Source organism: Protopterus annectens, chromosome 2.part0, assembly GCF_019279795.1.
Source record: "Protopterus annectens isolate FY-2018-M chromosome 2.part0, PAN1.0, whole genome shotgun sequence".
Classification (NCBI taxonomy): domain Eukaryota; kingdom Metazoa; phylum Chordata; order Ceratodontiformes; family Protopteridae; genus Protopterus; species Protopterus annectens.
This window is the reverse complement of record NC_056728.1, coordinates 732,806,097-732,828,787: the sequence shown is the minus strand read 5'-3', so window position 1 is coordinate 732,828,787 and position 22,691 is coordinate 732,806,097. Positions and strand designations below refer to the sequence as shown.

At 41.5% G+C, this 22,691-nt stretch overlaps 1 protein-coding gene across 1 annotated transcript in view; it reads right to left on the bottom strand.

The window, feature by feature from the left end:
- Nucleotides 1-17,237: 17,237 nt before the first annotated feature.
- LOC122792776 (interleukin enhancer-binding factor 3-like) overlaps nucleotides 17,238-22,691 on the bottom strand; it is an 82,331-nt gene continuing 76,877 nt past the window's right edge. Inside the window, exon 16 of the mRNA XM_044060346.1 lies at nucleotides 17,238-17,447. Within this exon, the coding sequence (XP_043916281.1) occupies nucleotides 17,238-17,447 (210 nt within the window). The remainder of the gene's footprint in view (nucleotides 17,448-22,691) is intronic.

Genomic DNA, 22,691 nt, shown 5'->3' with positions numbered 1-22,691 from the left:
TTCAGTTTGCAGGTACTCCATAACCTCATTTTTTATTTCTTTAACTTCTCTATTACTAATCTTTTCAACTTTTCCTTTTTGTCTTCTTATTTTTTATACTGTAAAGTTTTCCATGTCCATATTCCTTTGCCTGTATTTCTCTTCAAATATCTTTGGGCTGCTCTTTTTGTATTGATTAATATTGCTTTCTCCTTTGCATACATATTACACCATATTACATTTCTTTTTTTTCTTTCCCATGTCTATATTTCTTCTTCAGATGTCTCCTGCTCTTCCTGTTTCTTCTTACTTTGGGGACTCGTTCCATCATGCTGTGATGTAACCTGTGTTAGACCTTCTACACCAAATCCTTCACTTTGCAGGCACTCCATAACTTCAACTTCTGTTTTTTTTTAACTTCTGTTTTACTAATCTTTTCTATATTTCCTCTTTGTGGTATTATTGCTTCATTTAGTGTGAAATTTTCTATATCTGGATGTCTTTGCTTGTATTCCTCTTTGAATATCTTTGGGACTGCCTTGTTTTATATTGATTAATTTGGCTTTTGACTTTGCAAAAATATTGCACTATATCAAATATTTCTTTCCCATGTCCATATTTCTTTTTATACTTTTCAAAAATCTCTAGGTTTTTGTTGTTTATATTTTCACACTTCCTGAGAAGCTTCTTCTTCCAAACAGATCAAAATTTCTTGGTCGATGTTGTATTAATGAAGATAAACTTTTATTTGAGGCTTCTGGCAGTTTTTCTTGTGGAAGTATTTTTCTGTCCTCTAATATCTCTCTCTTAATCTTTCAGTATATCTTGTGTCTGGAAATTCTGGGCTTTTGCATAATAGTAACAATACATCATTTCTTTCTTATCCTCAATAGTCCACTCTATTGTCTTTATGGCGCTTCTTTGGCCTATCAGTTTTTGTGATTTTTTTTGTGGGATGCTACTTCCTTCAGTGACAGGGAGGCCATGCTCCTCCTGGGCCTGGCCTAGCCCTATTGTAGGAGTGTTTCCATATTTTGAGGATTCTACACTGTAATTTTTTCCAGTCCTGGCCCCAGTGCGTCGACCAGGATTGGGCACTTTATTATCCTGAGTCTTGTGCACCCAGTTATCTTTTTTTTTATTTTTGACCTACTTCTGTCCATGACATATGCTATATAAAATACAGTCTGTATATCAGTGTCATCTTGGTGAGATTTTGTGAGCTACCTATAGGCATGACTGCATGATGAGGTAACAATGTAATGCACTGAAATGGGGAACTGGAAAATGGTAGTGAAATACATATTTCCAGCCAGGAGGATAGCAGGGTAGAAAAAGGTGTTTTCTGGGCTCAACAAGATAATGTTGAGGTGTGGTGCACTAAGCTTGATTCCTATTGTGCTAAGTGGATTTTGTCTGCAGATTGCCCTTGCGTCATCTGAGTTTAGATCTGCTGCTCTAGTTACATTTTATAATTTGCCAATGTTTCAACTATGCTTTGACCAGAAAGCAGATGAGTGACTTGGGGTTGAGTGGTGCTGATTTTGGACATAGTGGCCTTGGCTGCTGTTCCTGGTGAAAAGAGAAACATCTCTCCCATCCCCAAATGTCTGACTTTGCTCCTGTTTCAATTGAGTTTGTCTTATTAATGGTTGTCTATTGTTCTCTCACTGCTGATTGTCCCTTTTCCCTTTTAGATGGGTGCTTACATAGTATATAAGACATTTTATCATATGAACCAGTGGTATATAGTGCAGAGTTCTGATGTACTGAGATTCCTGGAGTCCTGCTGTGCTAAATGAATTTTGTATGTATGCTGTCCCTTTTTTGCATGGGTGTTCACCCATATGGTGAATGGAATTTTGCACATAGCACCACAATAGCTAATTTCATACCCTTGGATAGGAATTCTGAGGTGTGACAACAGTTTTTTTTTGCATTTCTCATTGCTTTTCCGGGTTTTCTTTTTCTTTGGTCTTTCACATTAAAACTGAATCTCATTATCTGGTTCATTCTCCTAATTGTAAGACAGTCGAGTAATCTTTCTACTTAATCTTTGCAGCAGTTCACCCACTATGTAATCACTAAAATATTGCCACATGTCGGTGTCTGTCAACATGGGTTCAGTGCTTAATCTGCCCCCTTCCATTGCCAACATGCTTGCTTTAGGAACTCTGAGGCAAGCTAAGTAGCAACTGCTTCATGCTTAATGGCAATCATTTACTTTTACCACCGCCTATGCTGTTTGTAAGAGGTGTAAATGCTTGTCGACTTTAGAGTCTAGCCTCACACACACACTACATAAGTCAGTAAGCAGCTTAACACCTAATACTTGATGCATTTTTGGTACTAACAGATCCACTTTTGTTGATGCTGTTACAAATGTCATTACCTTACCCACCAAGACCTAACTGAACAAGTCTCTGCCACATAACACTACTCACCCTAACACTTCTTCACCTGCACCTTCACTCACATCTAGGTGTTACCCTGGATCTATGCCTACTCCCATAAGTAGTCCCAAGGCTATAGACACACAAGGTACTAAATTAGTAACAGGTGACTCTAAAGTGATGCACACTGATGCTCCAAAGATCAACTTATAGTTAGGTACACTAACAGTCCATAGGTAACTCTATAGTTCATAGATCATAGGATCTTAGATCATAGGTTAGTACTAGGCTAACTGCCCTTGCGAGCCATTTTAAGCCTAGCCAATTATCCCCTGTGAGATTCAAACCCTGTACCTTGTGTTTGTAAGGCAGACACCTTAACCATTAAGCCACCTTCCCAACCCATAGCCACACTAATTGTCCATATGTGACTCTATAGTTAGGCACATTGGAGCTCCACACTGCAGGCTGTGCAGGGACACAGTCATGGTCAGCTGTCTCTCTGACATCAAAATTCAGGATGTGGCTGGAGACTTTTTGTCCTTTCAAACCATATACAAGTTCACACTTATTGTCACCCACAACAGGTGAATGATCTTAGATGCTCTACCCTGACTGAGATGCAGATAAATACAGTATAGCTCTATACACATAAGTCTGAGTCAAGGAAGACATTTGTCTCAAGTAGTATCTTGCCTTCTCCAAGAATGACGCAACATTTAAAAAAAAATAATTCATTTCAACAATGTTCTTATCAACTACTGTCATTCCAGAGGAATCCAAAGTGTATCAGCAGGAGACATGATGAATGCAAAGCCAACCTGCTTCACCAGGGTGGCCTTCAACTCTCTCTTCACAGGGCTTCCACAAATTAGCTACGATTTTTTCAGCCATCATAGTGCCTTGTTTAGGCAATGTTCATTTGATAGACATTACAACCTAGCAAATCCTAATCCAGCCTACACTAAGGTGGCTGTCTTTATTGGTACAAGTCTGAACAAAAAACTGCTTAATTAGGAGGACTTCATGAAACTTGAACAACCTAGTTTCAGTGTTCTGATAACACTCTTTATAATATAGTAAACTGCCAATCCTCCAGACTGTATGGAGGCGGCAGAGGAGGAATATATATTTTTATCAGCTCAAATATTAATTTGACAAAAATTTAAGTCAACTGAGTGGAAAAATAAGACAAATGTCTGTTCCTTATAAACATTTGATCTTTATATTTGTAGCATGAATTGGAAGTGAATTAATACAGTTAATGATTGGAGGTGACTTGAGAGGCATTCTTGCTTTTAATCAGACTGCAATACTGGGTATATTATGTTTTCAATATTTTACAATGCTGTGCAGATTCAAGGAATTTATATTAACCTAACAGACCTTATTTCAGTGCTAGATAACTTAGAATCCGCATGATATCCACATTATTTGTATAAATACAAATCTAGCAAAAATCCACATTACTAATGAACCTCTATACTTGAATAAGGAGATGAAATTACATCCAGTGGTAGCATCACATCAAGCAACCTTGAAGTCCCATGAGCAGACACTGGTCAACACACTCTTTGTTCCAGATGTGGGAGAAAATCTGTGGTAGATCATAAGCACCAGGTATCTATCATCACAATGTACATACAAGTTATGTTCACTTATTTCCACTCATCTAACAGCTGTCGGTATTTACTTTCTTTGAACTGGATGACTAGACCCATCCATGGAGGATGTCTGTAAATGGACAGTGTTTGACTATGTTTTCATTAACATTTGGAAAGTTCGCCTCAGAGATACAATAATTCAGGAGAGTATTCCTCTCTTCAGGCATTCTGTATCAGTGTCCTGAAGCCTATAGAGGTTCAGAAGGATCTGTTCCTTTTGTGAAAGATTTCCCCAGGAAATCTGTTTAGATCATAGCAAAGTTCTGCACTACATGCTTAATTAAGAAACAAGGAGAGATAAAGTCACGAGTTTCCCTTCATGATGTCACAGAAGTGCCAGATGGCCTTTTGGTCAGTACATACTGGTCTAACAAGTAGGCATGAGGGTCACAAACCATAAAGAAAGTAGATCCAGTAATTGTTTCTTGTGGTTTGTAATCTATAAAATTTAACCTGCTTGTCTTTATCCATTAAGCCTTCTGAGGTTGTAGAAAGTAGGAATGAGGTCTCCATCTGTACCTTGACATGGAGGTTTCAGACTTCGGGGTAAATAAAACCTAGACATCTTAGACCCCAGCTGTAAAAAAAGCTGCTCTCTAAAGCCAAATCTACAGCACCTGACAAAGGTGCCACTGGAAGCATTTATGAAACAATACATTCTCTCTACATGCAGAAACAGGTCAACACAGGAAAACACATTTTCACAACTAGTTAGAAAGTTCAACAACAGAGGCACAGAAATGCAGACTAATATGAAAAGATAATACGCCTTTGCAAAAATTATTCTGGGAAATCACTGAAACTCTAAACTGCAGGAAACTATCTGAGCTCAAATCCTCAATAATATGGCAGCCCCTTCAAAATCAACAATGAGAGTACAGAAGAAAAGGAGAACCTTTTCATCTGAAAGCTCCTATGTAGGATGAAGAGCCTAACAAATGAGATCCTTTAATCTTTTAATCTACTGCAATGAATGCTAAACCTATGTTTTCCTAGCACGGTGCACTCACTATTGTAACCATTATATATAATTCAATAAATGTGCTAGTGTATATCCAGTTTAACATTATTTTGTAACTGATTTGCTGGTACATGCAGATGCAGAAAGCACTCTACCAGATCTACCAAACATTCCAACTGGATACAGGATGAGCTAAAAGAACATAAACAGAATGAAGAACTAAGAATACAGTGAGAAAGAATGCACTGTTGCAGCTGTCAAGGTCTTAAGTCAAGCTGCAGTAAAATCTGTGCAGAGATTCCTTGACATTTTGTAACAAGACAGAGTTATCTTGTGTCTGTGGGATTCTCCAAGTCTTGGGGAACTTACAATACTTTCTACTTGCTGGTTAATAAAGTGAAACATTCTAACAAAGAAGGGCAATAACTTAGACCTTCAAAGGCTGACAACTGCTGTGTACCAGTGCTGAGTACTTACTTAATGCTTAGCACCACTTTTTTATATAAGTCACTTTAAGAGTGCATTTTTTTTATGGTTGCTATGTTGTCTAGAGTAAAATCCCGCAAAAAAGAATCATTTATTAGCAGCACTATTTGAAGTAACATATTTTGCCTTGCACAACAAGCATTCCGAGTGCTCCAACTTCTACTGATGATACTCTACAGCTTCATATAAATCCATTTATGGTAAACAAGGTCACCATTTGCATCTACATAGGATCACAAGAGGTTGCTTACTTCCTAATGATCCTAGAGCCTTTTAACTGTAGGTATTCATGCCCAATTGTCCCAATTATTAATGCCCAAGGACTAGAATGGCTTTGGTATATGCCTGTACCTTACGGCATCTACAAGCAATCCCTGTCCATAAGGGACACAGGTGAAACGTCAAGGGTGAAGTTATGATTTCCCATTCATTGGTCCAAACTGTGTTTGAATAGGCTTTGCTTCACATGAATGATGATTCTGTTCCAGAGATGGGGTAATTTCTGAGACACATGCCTGTCCCTCCAACATATTTTGTCTGTGCCACAGACAAGGTTTAGATCCTTAGATTAGGTAATTCTAGTGTTATTTGTTTTGTGGATGTGTAGCAGATCTATCAGGGCTAGATTGGAGAATGACTTGCAGATTAAGCATAGAGATTCCCCTCAGTAGTCTGTAGAAGAGTGAGTACACAGACAGGGCTTTGAGGGGGTAGGCACTGAACATGCTGTTTGCACCCTGAATGCTTTTAATGAGGAACCTCTGTGGTCATTCCAGCTGTTGGAAATGACTGGTCAGGTAAATGCTGAAGGGTGCATTGTACTCTATAATTAGTCTAATGAGGACTGAGTATAGTGGTAGTATGATCTCCTTAGATCTGGATACCATGCCCTTACTTATATACTGTGCCATGTAGAAGGGTTTTCCTAACACCATGGACACATGGTGATCAAAGTTCAAATTACTGTCAACTTGAGTTTCCAAGTCTCTCACCATTGGGTCTACTCTTAGGCAAGTGTTATCAATGCCATAATGTGCAGAGCTGATTGTCTTCCTAAAGGGTATAATTATGCTTTTTTTGCATTAAGCTTTAGGCCATGGCTCTAGCACCAGTTATTTTTCCGTGTCAGATCCTTCTGGAAGATATCTACATCTCTGGGGGAAATCAGTGATTGCACTCAGCTTGCAGTTGTCAGCAGATTTGCTCAGCCATAGGCCCTCTACATTTGTCTTGACTTCAGACAAGTATATTCCAAACAAGAGAGGTCCCAGTACTGAGTCCTGTGGGACACCACTGCTAACAGGCTTCTTTTGGAGGTAGAGTCTCCCACCCTAATTCCACGTGTCCTATCCGGGAGCCATTTAGATATCTACTGGGTGACACAAAGATTTATGCCAAACCTGTTTATAATACCTGAGTAAGGTGCTGTGTCAAATGCCTTTGCCAGACTGAGGTAGGCAGTATTCACCATTTTTCCCTTGTTCATGGCTCTAGTGACCTTCTCGAAAAAGTCCACCAGGTTTAGTAGGTAGGACTTGACCTTGACAAAACCAAATTGGGATGGGTACAGTGTTTGTAAATTTCCTATGTCTTTGTTTATGAAGTCTACAATAATTATTTCTATGCCTTGCATTTAAGACTAGTCAAACATACGGGACTGTAGTTCTCTGTGTCTGTTGATGATCTTACTTCATGTACAAGGATGACCGTTGCAGTCCTCCATTCCCTAGAGATGAAGCCTGTCTGCAGACTGTGGTTAAACAGCGATTCTAGTGGGCCTGAGAGGTCATGTTTAAAGCTATTTAGGAGGCATCTTGGGATATTTTCAGGACCCACCGATGCAGTGTTTTTAGCATTCGAGAGTGCAGAGATGACCTGTTCTTTACTGATAGTTGGGGGGACATGGTATTTCCTGGGGGGGGGGGTGACAACAGGTAAAATTAGATCTGAGTTTATAAACCAAAAAATTTGTTATATGCTCCAGTTCGGTAAAGGGTGATTCATTTACTATTAGTTCAGCACACTGTTCCCCTTAAGGCAGCACACATAACTGAAAAATGCCTTATGGTTACCCTTGGCCAGGAAGGCCATTTTTACCTCAGAGTTGCTTATTGAGAAAGATGAGGGAGAATTTTTGCCTGTTGAATAGTTCTTCCTATTTTTGGACAGGATTTATTTTTCTTCTGTTGTACAGCCTATTTATACTAAGGTCCATCAAGAGGGTTATTTTTTGTTTGTCCCAAATTTATTTTAGTTCGGTACTGATTTGTCTTTGCAGAGTACTGCGGTGGTGGTGGTGCTGCGGTAGCATTGTCGCCTCACAGTAAGACGTTGTCCTGTTCGGTTCTTAGCTAGAGTGTCTTCTGTGTAGAGACATGCATGAATGGGCGTACCTTCATTGAAGGTTGTGTGTTAGCGCTGGCAATGCGGCACGTAAAAATCTACTGCCAATCATTAGCGGACCGGAGTTCCGCTGTGGCGACCCCTAACCGGGAAAAGCTGAAAGACACAACAACAACTGATTTGTCTTTGCAGTTATTTACATACTTGTTTAGGGTTTCTGTGAACACCTCTGAATAGGTCGCAGTTTTCCCTGAGTTTGGGGAGACTTGTAATTTTTCTGTGGCATCGCTTAATAAGAAGTAGTTAGCCTTGGAAAATTCTTAAAGGTTATGGGATTTGCTGGAACTACAGGGTTTATATCTATTTCAAGGGTGACTTCTTTCTGCTCTGATGTGACCAGTAAGGACATTAGATGGGGGTGGGAGGGGGTGCTACATTCCCTCATAATTGTGACTACCAGATCCAGAACATTAACAACTAAGTAGGTATGTTGACTAGCTGTTTCAAGGTGTTTGCTTTGACAAAATCCAAGAATCATTGAGTTTGCAAGTTAGATGCTATGTATGTATCCCAGCTTATGTTGGGATAGTTGATATTACCCAATACCTGGTCTAAATGTGTGGAAAGCACTACAGCTTTGTACTGCCGAATTGCCTTCTTTGGCTTTAAACCATGCCTCGGTAAGTGCACAGATGTGAACATTTGAGGGTGGGGAGCACTTCCAGGGAGTGGCGCTTCTTGTTGAGACTCCTATCATTATACACATCATACTACAGACATAAAAACTATGTACAGATTGTGATAAACCAAGATGCTGCCAGCCTAGCTAGCTGGAATTTTGTAAATAATTATATGCCACTTGGAAATATTAATATGAAAAAACAAAACAAAATTCACAGCAGCTTCCAAATAAAACTTGTAATCCACAAAATGAAGCAGCTTTTTAGGCAAAACAATAAAGCCCTGAGCAGGGCAAGCTTAGAAAATTGTGAAAAAAAAACACAGATGGCTCAGCACACTTCAGTTCACTTTATTCCACAGAAACACAGCACATTAACGCTCCACCATACGTTTTTCATTTTAAAAATCACTTCCTCAGATGTGGGCTGTTCAAACTACTAGTGCTTTTATACCGTTCACTTAATTACATTGATTAGGTTAATGAATTAATTGAAAGGTTAATTTAGTTTAAAACCAAAAACTTTTCTTGTTGCATCTCTCTGTGTTGCCACAATTAAAACACATTTAATGTTACAATGTTTGATGAATAAATATGTAGAAATAAAAATATGTTTTAAATAAAAATTCTTAAAACACTTGACTACAAAGAATACATTATAAAGTTAAAATACTATTAGAAACACATTTAGTAGGACTCAATGGTTAAAATTACCATCTTGAATAGTTGCTGTAAGTGAACTTGATCTCCATCTAGTGGATGAATCATGAAATTACAGGTATTATAAAAATTGCATTGTAAACCAAAGGCAAATTGTATAGCTTCACTCAGTTAAAAGAATGTTAAAAACAAGAAAATACAAGGGAAAATAAGTTCAATACCTTTGATAAATGAGTGTAACACTTGTGTTCATAACATATTACAAACCCAATGTTTTAATAAAAATACAAATACAAAAAAGCTTAAAGACCTACTGTACATGATAAAATTCACATAAAGTGCAAATGCATATCACAGTTTTGCTGCTCTCAATTTTAATAATGGGGCTATGGAGATATGTTCATTAAGACCCGGTGGCTTATTGCCCTCCAAACTTATCTGCCACCATAATTCTCTGTACTCCAAACATTCCTCCCATAAACCCCTCTGCCACTCTTTTCCACACTTTCTATCACAAAAAAAAGTATAGTATGCATTTTCACAGCTTTGTTTGTGTTTGTACAATGCATTAGTCTGAAGTGTGCTGAGCCATCTGTGGGTTTTTTTCACAATTTTCTAAGCTTGCCCTGCTCAGGGCTTTATTGTCTTGCCTGAAAAGCTGCTTCATTTTGTGGATTACAAATATTAATATGACTTACATAGAAATGTGACACTGCCAACCCAGCTAGATAGAATTTTGTAAATAATTCTATGTCATTTGTGAATAGTAATATGATTTGTATGCTTGCCTTAAAAATGTGAAAAAAAGTCAGTTTATCTCAAGCTAAGATATAGGATGTCTAGGCTAGAGGCTTCTTTCTATTGTCTGGAAACAGAGGTAATTACAGGTTTCCAAGGTAATTATTTTACGACTTCCAGTTCAGGCAAGCTTCTAAGAGAGAATTGTCAGCTTCTGAGAGATAACTATTTTTAACAGAGACATGTTAAAAAATTAAGTTCCTGCTAGCCTGGAAAACTAGGCAGAGGTGGCAAGAATGATGTAATCTGAGATGATTCAGTAGTAATGTGTATTATCAATTTAAGAACTATCTCAGAGAGAAAGAGTGCATTTGTTCTGGACATGTTAACAACTCACCAGCATCTGTCTTGCTCTGTAAGTTATTTAGGTGCAGTGATTTCTCTTAGAGATAGAAATACAGTAAGATTAATTAGCTGTTTCCTGTATTTATGTGAGACTACCCTACAATGTTGTTTTAACCTATTTCCTGTGATTGTGAACTCTGCTGTCACTGTGCTGAGTTAATGAGTATTGTCTTGTTCTTTTATTATTTATTATTCAATATACGTAAACCTTTTAATTGTGGCTGTTTTTGTGTAGAGATATTTAAGCTCCTACAGTACCTGCACATGTAGTTGGTGATACGGTATAGGCCACTCTAGAATAACCTTAAAAGTTTGGTCACACTTACCAATTTGGATTACAGTAACATTACACAGTGTAATTGGTCACCCTTTGGGAATGGCCTTATAGTAGCTAATAAGTAGGGGTTCTGGTGGCAGTGATAACTACCTTATGGTCTGGGCAGAAGAAGGCATAGCTAGTAAACCTGTGTCAGCATTCCACAGGTGTGTGTTTGTGTATAAATCAAATCTCAAAGTGTGTTTGAGTGTGTGTCAGCTACTTGGGCAGGGATGTGAAGCACTGGTTGGACAGAGAGAGTGTTGGGAAGACTTGGCTTGGAACCCTGGCTAAGGACTCCACTCTATAGCTGTGCCAGTGTGAAGTCTTATTGGGGATCTGGAGACAGAGAGAGAGAGAGAGAGAGAGAGAAAAACCAGCCCCAGACTGACTGTAATATCTGTGTGCTCTTAAGGGAAATTGTACTTTACTGTGTGTGTACTTGTCATCCTCCCAATGTGCATGTCCCTCACTGGTGTTAGTGATGAGGATTGAGGGTCCTTGATTACTGGGCCAGTGCACTGGTGTCACACAGATATCTAAACTCTTATTGGTCGTGCAACTCTGTACAGGTTTTTATATACACTTCTGGTCATACAAAACAAAAAACAAGTCTTCCGCACTGATACAACCATAGCAAAAGAAGGAAGTTTTTTTTAAAAAAAAATAATTACCCCTGGCACTGTTTCTATTGCATCTGCTCTTCCCTCCATTGCCAGAGCCATTTTCTTCTCATCTCCATTAGCAGGTAGGACATCATCTTGTAGGAAAAGTGTCTCAAGTGCAGCTAGTGCAGCTTGTGCCTTCGCTGTTTTCTTATTTGGTCCTTCACCAGTGAACGTCTGCCCATCAATTTCAACCTGTTAAAATACCAAAGTAATATTTGGTGAACTTCAGAAATCATACATCATCTATTTATGTGGCCTATGTTTAGGGGAGAACCAAGGTGCCATGCAAACTGCCTAGACATATTTTGACCAGACACCAGGGGCCTTTTTCTTCCCATTCTGTCAGGGAGGTTACTTGACTTCTATTCATTTGCACATAAATGCAAAACCCGTAATCTTTTTAGAGGTTGCTGGACACTCTACCAGTTTGTTGTGATCTCACACTGATTCAGATTTACCCGTGAAAGTTATTATGAAATCCTCTTTCCATCTATTTCTGTAAATAAGCTTTTATGTAGAGGAATGTATTTTTCCAGTTTGGTTATAATCCTTACTCTAATGCTCACTGGTAGAACATTTATTAATCATAAATATGTATTTCTCAGTTTTCAATTCTCATTTCAATCTGTGTTAGAATTTTCACTTTGTCTACAACATGTCTATGATGTTTAAAATATACTATATGTGTTTGTATATGAGTGTGTGTGTGTGTGTGTCTGTGTGTGTGTGTGTGTGTGTGTGTGTGTGTGTGTGTGTGTGTGTGTGTGTGTGTGTGTGTGCATGTCTATATGTATATCTATATATAAATATATAGATAGATAGACAGATAAACATATTGAAGGGGTGAGTGTTTGTGTCTGTATTTGTGTGTCAGATTTCAGGTAGGTGTTAGATAAGGGGATAGATGTCATGTATTTGAGTGTGAGTTTGTGTGTTTTAGAGTTAGGATTGGGGTTAGGCAAGAGTATAGATGTTGATTTGATAACATCTGTTGGTGCATGTTTGTGTGTCCTAGTATGTCCTATTTGGTACTGTTATATGATTTTTTTTTAAGGTTAGGTGTAGAGTAGTATGTGGGGGACAGGGACAGGATTAGCAATAGTACATATTAAGGTGGTGTATGGGGCAGTCAGGGAATAAAATGACATAATGAAAATGAGAAACCCGAATGTATTCTGTAAATCAGCTGTTGCAGCAAAGACTTTTTTTTTTTTTTTTTTAGGACATGTTGGCGACTAACTTCAGGAATCAAAATAAGCAACTGGAAGAGGCCTCAGCAGAGATGGTGTATGGATCCTCAGTGAAGTAACAACCATGTTAAGAGCCATGTAAAACTGTATGTAGCCCAACCAAATTTTCCAATATACTAAGTCAACAGGTGCATGACAAAATGTAAGTATGTAATCCTGAACAATACAACCCGAAATGTTAACTTCGAACTGTAAACAAAAAAAAAAATAAAATAAAAATCGGAAAACAAGTGGCAAACATACATTACCTGCATGATAAAATGCTTATCATGGCACCCACCAGATTCAGACAGTACTTCATATTTTAGACCTTTTCGCCAGCCATTCAATTCCAACACAGGATTTTTCCCATTTTTTGTGAAAATTGGACCAAGTAGTTTTTGAGCCTTACAAAAAAAAATATTCAAGTGTTGAGAAGCCAGTTTAAATTTCAGCATTAGGTGCCACATTTTCAGGACTCCTTAATCATGCTGTAAGACGCATACATTCATTATGCTTCACTTCACACATAGATTCCCAGTCACATCCTCAGAGTAGGAAGCAGCCTTGTACCTCACATAGGGGCTGTTCTGCAATTCTCTAATTATGGTGGGGACATTAGCTGAGCTACAACCACAATGGCATAAGAAAGAGCTGAAAGAAGGGTTCCCCTCACCATTTAGAACAGCTGTCTTGACATTATCAATGAAAGCTCTGAAAAGTAGACCCTTTTCATCTAAAGGCTGTTGCATAAGGTAAACTCACATGCTAAATGAAATTCCTTGAAGGGCCAAGGGTTTCTACAGAGACCGTGACCTGCTGGTAAAGAACAGTGGTTTGCAGAAAGTACTCTAGATCTGCTGCCCTCCTGGCTGGCTACAGGATGAACTAGACAGAGTGCAGTGAGAAAGCATGAACTGCACTAGTTGTTAAAGTTAAAAATAAACCAACCTACATGACAAGCTCCTGGATGTAGAAGAATGAAAATCTCATTATGATTCCCATCACCTGGAATGACTAAAGGCTCATGTGCTAAAAGAGCTGGGAGAGACAGCAGTCAGCAAACAATGTAACTCGATGTCCTGGCGGAATGGAGGGAAGTGGTCCATCCCACTGCAATGTTATTACTTCAGAAGACGTGGATGGAATGCAGTGTACATTCCGGATACAAGTGTGTGGGTCTGCCAAGACACATCCATGTGGTAGAGTTCCCAGGGCATGTGAGGGGGAACACACACACTCACAAAGGAAGAGTAGCAGGCTCCCACATACACAAGCATTAAAGTCATACACTGAATAGGATCACAGACATATACCAGGCTAATAACTCTAAATAGCTTTATTTCCCTGAATTATTAGAAAGATATTGGTACCTTAAGCATGAGTTGTCGACTACAAGATTACACTCTCTCTCTCTAATAGAGATATATGTGCCAGACCTGGAGTATATTTACAATTCCCCATCAAATGATCCAAGTTTTGCCTCACATTGGATGTGAAACCTGTTCCAGAGTAAGGGTAGCCACTGAGACACATACATGTCCTTTCCAGCATGTCCTATTTATACTGCAGCTGAAGTATAAATCCCTGAATTGTGTGTTTTTGATCCTATTTATTTTGCAGATGTGCAACAAGTCCATTAAGGCTGGATCAAATGATGCTTTATAGGTCAGGAATAGTTGCCTCTCAGCAGCCTTTAGGAGACCGAGTATGCTTTATAGGTCAAGAATAGTTGCCTCTCAGCAGCCTTTAGGAGACCGAGTACAAGGATAAGGCTTTGAGGGAGTACATGTAGACCATCTTTTCTAAACAATGCATTCTTTTTGTGAGAAAGTTATATGGACATTCCAACTGTTGCATATACCTTTTCTGGTACATGCCAAATGCGACACTGTATTCAATGAATGGTCTTCTGAGAGCAGAGTACAACAATACAGTAACATCATTGAATCTGGGTGCAATACCCTTGCTTATAAGCTGTGCAACTCAGAATGATGCCTTTGCTACTGTTGAAGCTTTATGGTCAAAGGCCAAGTTGCTATCTACGTGCGTTCCCAAATGCCTGACTACTAGGTCTACTCTTAGCGGTGTATTATGAATGAAATTTTCAGGGGTGACTGCCTTACCAAAAAAAAAGTTATGTACTTACCATAACTTGGCATCTGTGCTATCCAGTGTCATTATTCATCAAAAATGGGTCTTGGATCCGACCTCAGATCAGAGTCGGTAACTGTCAGACAGATCCAAAGCTCAAGTTCCTCCCCTTCCAATAATCCGCTGCTACCATCTAACCCTCAGATTGAGTTTCCTAAATTAATGGAAATGCAAAAGAAACTAGGCAAAAGATCAAAACATTCCAAATACAAGCCCCTCCAGCTTGCCAGAACCCCCAGAAGGAAGGGGGGAAGGAGGGCGAGAATGTGATGAATAATGACACTGGAGGTGCAGATGCCAAGTTATGGTAATATATAGCTCTTTATCTGATGCTATCCATGTCATTATTCATTACAAATGGGTCAGAGGCCCCAGCTACAATGTACTCTCGGTGGCCTCAAGGAAGGATATGCCGGAGCACAGAGGAATCAAAGGAAGCCCTGTTCCTAGACACTAGTTCCAATTTGTATTGTGAAATGAAAGTATGTGGATTAGACCAAGTCGCAGCATCACAAATCTCATCCAGGGAAAGTCTAGCCAAGAAGGTAGAAGACGTAACAATACACCAAGTAGAGAAGGCCTTAATGGGTCTGGATAATACCAAATGACTACTAGCATAAATGTAGGAAATGCAGCTAGCAATCCACCTGGAGACAGTCACTTTGGAAACTGCCTGGAACTTTCTGTTTTGAGAGAAGGCCACAAAGAGCTGGTCCAACTTCCTAAATTCCTCAGTCCTTTTCAGATAAAAATGCAATTGCCTATGGACGTCTAAACAATGCAAGATATATTCTCCCTTACTAGAGTAATTAGGAAAGAAAACTGGTAGCTGAGTCAATTAAAGTTAGCCTTCAAAGCCACTTTGGGAAGAAAGGAAGGATTTGTTTTAAGGGACACCCTGTCCTTATGAAAGATCATGATGATGATCATCATAATCCCAGGCTGTATTTTACATGAAATTCAGAATGAACTGGCTCCCCACCTAAGCACCATGCTCAATCATAGTCTCATGTCAGGCTTTGTGACCACTGAATGGCACACAGCAACAGTTATCCCACTCCACAAATGGGGAGCCACCGCTGATCCTGGGAACTATCGCCTTATTAACCTGATGAGCCTGGTCTGCAAGGCCATGGAACGTATCATCATGGATCTCATAAACAAAGACATTGGTAACCTCCAAACTCTGGATCCCACCCAGTTCGGGTTTGTGGAAGGCAGATCATGCCTTCTGAACTTGATTGACTTCTTTGAGGCAGTCACCAAAGCCGTAGATGAGAGTAAGGTGGTTCACACAGCCTATCTTGACCTTGCCAAGGCTTTCAACACCATCCCCCATTCTGGAATTATAGTTAAACTCACTAAACTAGGTATAAATCCCTACATCACAAGATGGGTTGCCAACTGACTCACTGACAGAACCCACACTGTAAAAGTTGCAGACTCCAAATCTGACTTCAAACCAGTGACAAGTGGAGTACCACAGGGTACAGTCCTGGGACCTCTCCTGTTTGGTATCTACTTCTCTGAAGTACAGGCTAACACAGAAGGCTTCTGGCTAATGACGTTCGCAGATGACTGCAAACTAGGAGCCAGAGTCAAGTCCCCACATGATGTGGACATCCTACAGTAGGGCCTCACTGAGACAGATGCCTGGTGCCAGATTCATGGCCTCAAGCTCAATGCCAAAAAGTGCATTGTCATCCCCTTTGGTAGAAACTCTGTACACATGAACTACCACATAAATGGCAGTCTACTTAACACTGAATGTGAGATAAGAGACCTTGGGACCCAGGAGGACAGTAGTCTCTCCTTTGATAATCACATTGCCACAGTAGTCAGGAAATCCTTCTATGTGTTACACCACATCACAAAAGGGTTCTCATCCAGGAAAAAAGAGGTCATTGTTCCCCTCTACTCAGCACTCATTAGACCCATTATAGAGTACAATGCCCCTTTTGGAATGTACCCCACAAGACATCTGCAGCAGCTGGAAAGGTCACAGAAGTACCTCACAAAGAGGATTACTGGCTTCAAACAGATGCCCTACACTGGCCGTCTCAAAAAACTCCAGCTTTACTCTGTAGCATATCGCCTACTCCGAGGAGATCTCTGCCTAACATATAAAGCTATGTTACACCCAGAGCTGTCGGACATGCTACACCTTAAGAAATCCCAATCCCTCCAAGCTACATGCTCTGGGGAACTACTCCTTATCGCCACAATAAACAGGACATGCTGGAGGGATAGATTCCTGTCCCAGAGAATTCCTACACTCTGGAACAAGCTACCCATCTATGTCAAGCAAAGTTCCTCATTAGCACTTTTCAAGAAAAATCTTGATGAGTGGATGGGAAATAGGAAATATACCCTGGTGATCACTTCTGTGGCTCTGTTTGACAGGGGCACAGGAAATTAACTTCTTGGGTGGCGTAAGCCAGGGAACCTTGTTGGCTAGGCTTACTTAGGTTCTTGGGCCGAGAGCCTAGTACCTACCTATGAACGGAGGGTTAATGCTTAGAGCTTGAAGTTCCAAGACCCTTTTGGCAGGGGTAACAACCACTAAAAAGGCCACCTTCCAAGCAAGGAATTTAATATCACAAGAAGCAGCTGGTTCAGAAGAGGGGATGAATCTTTAATAGGAGGTCTAAGAAGGAAAACTCCTTTCACAAAGGCTTTGCACAGCTTAGAAGAAAAGCTAGGCTCCTTGATCAGATGAAAATTAGAAATGGCTGCTAACTGGAGCTTAATTGTATATAAACTCGCCCCATCCTGAAAAAGGGAAGATAAGAAGAGTAAAATGTCAGGAATAGGGGCCGAAAAGGGATCTAGATTATGTTGTCTAGCCCAAACATAAAACCTTTTCCATTTACTAGAATATATCTTCTTTGTAGATACTTTTGAGAAGCCGAGATAATGATCACAGCATGGTTGACCCCAATGGCCGAATATTCGTCTTACCACTGATGGATTCAGGGACCACTTGTTGGGACTCAATATTGACCTGCTGAGTTTGCCGGCCAGCACGTTGGAACTTCTGGGTATATAAGTTGCAAGAAGAAAGCTCCTGGAAGACACTGCCCATTCCCACACTGTAATGGCCCCTCTGCAAAGGGGATAAGACCGTGTCCCCCCCTGCTTGTTGACATACCATACCACTGCCATGCTGTCTATTTGAATTGATATGGTCCCCAGAGGGTGGCACTCCTGAAAGGCTTGCAACTTTAGAAGGACTGCTCTCATCTCCAGGACGTTTGTGTGCAATCTGGTCTCTGTGGGGGACCATGTGCCTTTAACTGTCCTGACTTGAAAATGCCCCCCCACCCCAACAAGGAGGTCTTTGTGGTCACTGTAGCCTTGGGCGGGGGAAGACAAAATGGCTTGCCTAAAATTAGATCCTGAATCTGAAGCCACCAAGTGAGATGATTCTTGCACACCTGAGTTACCTTTATCATCATGGACATGGGTTGAACCAGAATGGACCACTGGACTGCCAGGATCCACTGAAGAACTCACATGTGATATCTGGTGAGGGGAACCACATGAATGGCAGCTCCCACTGAACCTAACACTTGGAGAATCAAATGAACCGACAGGGATGCTAACTCCAGCAAAAGAGAGACCTGACTTTGAATGAGTTGAATCCTGTGGGGAGGCAGTGCTGCAGCTTCTGATACCATGTCCAGCTGAACCCCAATGAATTCCAGGTTTTGGCACACAGCAAGACTGGTCTTGGACAGATTCCCAGTGATGCCTAGATGTTGATTAAGACTGAGGATATACCTGGTGGTCATAGATAATCGATGCCTTGTGGGACCTGTGAGGAGCGAATTGTCAGAAAGACCTGGAAACCTTGCAGCTGGAGATGAGCTGCCACCACTGCCATGCATTTGGTAAATATCCGGGGGGGGGGGCTGTGATGAGTCCAAAGGGCAGGGCTTTGAACTGTTAATGATTGGCCCCTAACTGAGCCTGAGGATCTAGCGATCTTTATATGATAGTACACATCATTGAGATCCACTGAGCACATTCAATTGTCCTTGCACAAGAGAGGCAGAATGGACTGAACAATGACTATCCAGAACTTGGACTTTTTGACCGATAGATTTAGCTTGCTGAGGTCCAAAATTGGATGCAGGTCCCTGATCTTCTTCAGCACCAAAAAGAAGTGAGAATAAGTTCAGGACCCTTGTTGTCTTGTTGGGACCTCTTGGATTGCTCTTTTCTGAAGAAGGTCTTGAACCTCGAGATAGACCAACTCCCTTTGGTGGGGTGGAATGTCCGGGAGAAATTTTTGAATTGAAGGAGGCTGAGAATAGGAAATGGAGATGGAGTAACCCCTGGAAATAATTTTAATTTTTAGCACCCACTGATCGGAGATGAGACTTGTCCAGGGTAGTGGGTGAAGGCAGGGTTGACCCCAACTTCCTCCAGGGCATTGAGCAGCATTTCATGAATGCTGAAAGGGCTTCTCCGAGAAGGGTTCCTGGAATCCTGATTCTGTGGACCTCCTCTGCCCCTGGGGTGATGTCTGCCATTGAATCACCTGCCCTGGCTTGCAGAACAGGATTCCTGGGGAGCGTCCTGAAAGGAAGACTGAACCCTCTGGAACCAAAGTTTCTTACTTTCCCTCTGGGTCTTACAAAAGGACCATTGGAGGGTACAAAACCGGATCACTACTGTGGAAAGAGTCTGCCTTCTTGCTCACTGTGGGTTAAGGTATCCTTAATGGATGGTCCAAACAAGATGGAACTGTCAAAGGGGGTGTTAGTGAATGATGTCTTAAAGTGTTCCGCAAACCCACAAAGGTGAAGCCAGGTGTGCCATTGAATGGCAATACCAGTGCCTGCCGCTCAAGAGGTGGCCTCTGCCAAATTAGAGATCGACTTCATCAAAGTATTAGCCAAGGAAGTCAGAGTATACAGCCATGGAGTGACCAGTTTGAGACTCTTTGAAAACAACAGCTCTATCAGGGAAGTGGTAAGCTCTGAAGCCAAATTCCTCTGAAGCTGGGTAAAATGGGCCAAATAATTAGTTGCTCTCAGTCTGAAAATAGCGGAGGCAAATACATGCTTTCCAAAGTGGTCGATCGCCAGGGACTCCTTGTTTGGTGGATGGACAGAGGAACTTTGCTCAGCCAGCTCCTTAGTAGCAGTGGTTACCAAAATGGCATTGACAGGGACACCTTTGCTCCAAAATGTTCTAGCCTTGGGAGGACTGAGGAATTTGTCAGCTTTTTTGGGTACAGGTTCCACTGGGTGCAGCTCCTTCCAAGACCTGCTGGCGATAAGGTCAACAAGCTCATCAGCATGGGGGGAACCCAGGTAGAAGATTGGCCCATCCTGAAGGCTTTCAGGAACATGGACTCCTCCAAAGATGGAGTTGGGGAAGACCAACCACCTCTTTGCTTGAGAACTTTGAGGATGTCCCTGAAGGACACTTCCTCAGGCGGAAGTCTGGGGGGACCCATCACCCTCCTCAAAATCTGTGTCTTCAGTTAGGGACTCTCTGAGGGAGTTCAAGTGTCTCCTTGTATACGTTCTCTTTTGAGGGGATTCCTCCATGGTGGGCTCAGAAGAGGACTCAGAAGAGACAGTACCCTAAGTGGGGCAGTGCCAGCCTGAAGGTGCTCGCAGGAGGGCCGACCCTGGACAGATGATGAGGCCTCAGCACCCAAACCTGAGAAAGGTTGGGGAGGACCTAGAGAAGATGGAGATGTAACTGCCAAACTGGAGAGGATCCTCTCTACCGACCAGAAGGCCAATGGGCTGGACGAAGCTCATGCCTCCTCCTCATGGCCAGGGCCACCTGGGAAGAGAGAAGGGACCCCAACCCAGTACTGAAGCCCCCTGATGATATCGGCCCTAAGCTGTCCAGTGGTGAAGTTCCCAGGGGAAGGGAATGGTCAAAACAATTCGTACCCGAACCCACCTCCAATGAACTCTCACCTACCCCCCACAGGCTAGGCACGCCCTGATCCGAAGGCAATGGAACAGAGCCAGCCAGGAACCCTGACAGTGTAGAGAAGAGGGGTATACCTGACACTGTTGGCCTCTCACTGGAAATCCCCTGTTCCTGACACTCCAAAGCCTGTTGGATTGGAAGAGGAAACTGGAGTCTTGTAGATGGGGAGGGTCCCCTTAGTCACCTGGCAGGGGATGGTAGCAAGCCCAACTCAATTTGAGCCTTGAGGAAGCTCCTCATCATCCTATCCATGTCAGAGGGAAGGAGACTTCTGGAGAATCTGAATGAGACTGATGAGTGACCTGATCTTGCAGGGGGACCCAACTCTGGATCCTATAGCCCTATGGTCCCAGGAAGGGGATTTACTCTGATGGGTTAAGATCCAACTTCCTGGAGGACTGAGAGGGGGAACTTTCAATTATAATGGGATCCGATAAAACTGTCGGATCAGAAAGCCTAGTTGGATCCGAGGGCTTGGACAGCATGCTGGTTGGAGCCAACAAACTGGCTGAATCCATGGATGGCTTGCACCTGCTCAGATCCAAAGGCCTCTGCTCCCAGGATGCTTTGGTTCTTGGAATGGCAGATCCTGGATCCACAGCCAAACAGACTGGACTCTGATCTGGGGATCTGCAATCCAAGTGCCTCAGCTTTTTAGAATGAGAGGAAGAAGAATAGCACCCCCTGAGGGAGGAGGAGGAAGCCTTTTTTTTAGATTCCTGTGAGGGCTTCGAAGGGGTGTCCAAGTGCAGAGGACCACCCTTAGCCAAGCCCTTTAGAAGGAGCTTATTGCGGCACTATACAAGGGCTCTGGGGTTGAATGTGGCACAAATGACTCATTCAACCTCTAGGTGTGCCAACCCTAAACAATAGAGACACTCCTTGTGCGAATTGGAACATGGCATCTTCCAACCACACTAGGAGCATCTCTTAAACCCAGAGCGTCTATCAGCCATGCCAGTACGATACACACACACACACACAAACACATATGCACCAGCTATAAACACTATAGATAGGCAAAAGGAAAAACAGATATACCCTTAAGTAGAACTTATAACTTATAACTCTTTTTCTAACTACCCTAATGAAAAAGGGCAGGAAATGGGAAAACAGCACAAAGGGAAGGGAATCCTATCTAAATAACAAGTTTAATGAATGAGAGGGGAGGTAATTACACTTCACTACTAAGATTAGATTAAAAAAAAACTACTTATCAAAAAAAGCCCCCAAAAAGGAAAGCACTTATCTGAACAGCTAGCCTGAGCTCTGAGATCACATCCGAAACATTTTAAGGGTTAGAAAGTAGCAGGGGATTATGGGAAGGGGAGAAGCTTGAGCTCTGGGTCTGTCTGAGAGTTGCTGACTCAGATCTGAGGTTGGATCCAAGACCCTTTTATGATGAATAATGACACAGACAGCATCAGATCATACTGTTTAAGACCATGACTTGGGCACCAGTAATTAGTTAGTGTCAGGCCTGCTTGGAGGGTAATTGTGTCTTGGGGTATCCAATGACTGTACCTAATTTGCAGTCATCTGGGAACTTGGAGAATCAAAGGCCTCTGACATTAGTGAAGTAGATGCCAAACAGTAGCAGCCCCAGCACTGAGCTCTAAGGAACTCCACTAGTGACCATCCTTTTTGTGGAAGTAGAATAAATAGATTTCCCTATTGTAACTTCTTGGGTCCTGTCTGTGACCCAGCTGGGTATTCTGCGGGTGACGTGGGGTTAATACCTATTATTTGGTAAGCTTATCTGCAATACCCAAGTGGGTTATTGTGTCAAATACCTTGGCCAAGTTGAGATAGGCAACGTGCAGCATCTTGCCCTCATCCATTGCTTTGGTGACCTTCTCGAAGAAGTCATGAATTGCCCTTGATGAAATGAAACTGAACTAGATTTAGTGTTTGTTGGTTTACTATATCATCATCTAACATATCCGTGATTATTCTTTCCATGGCTTAACATATTAGACTAGTCAGATTTATGGGTTGATAGTTACTTCTCTGGATGGCCTGCCCTTGTGCAGTTGGATAAATGTTGCAGTC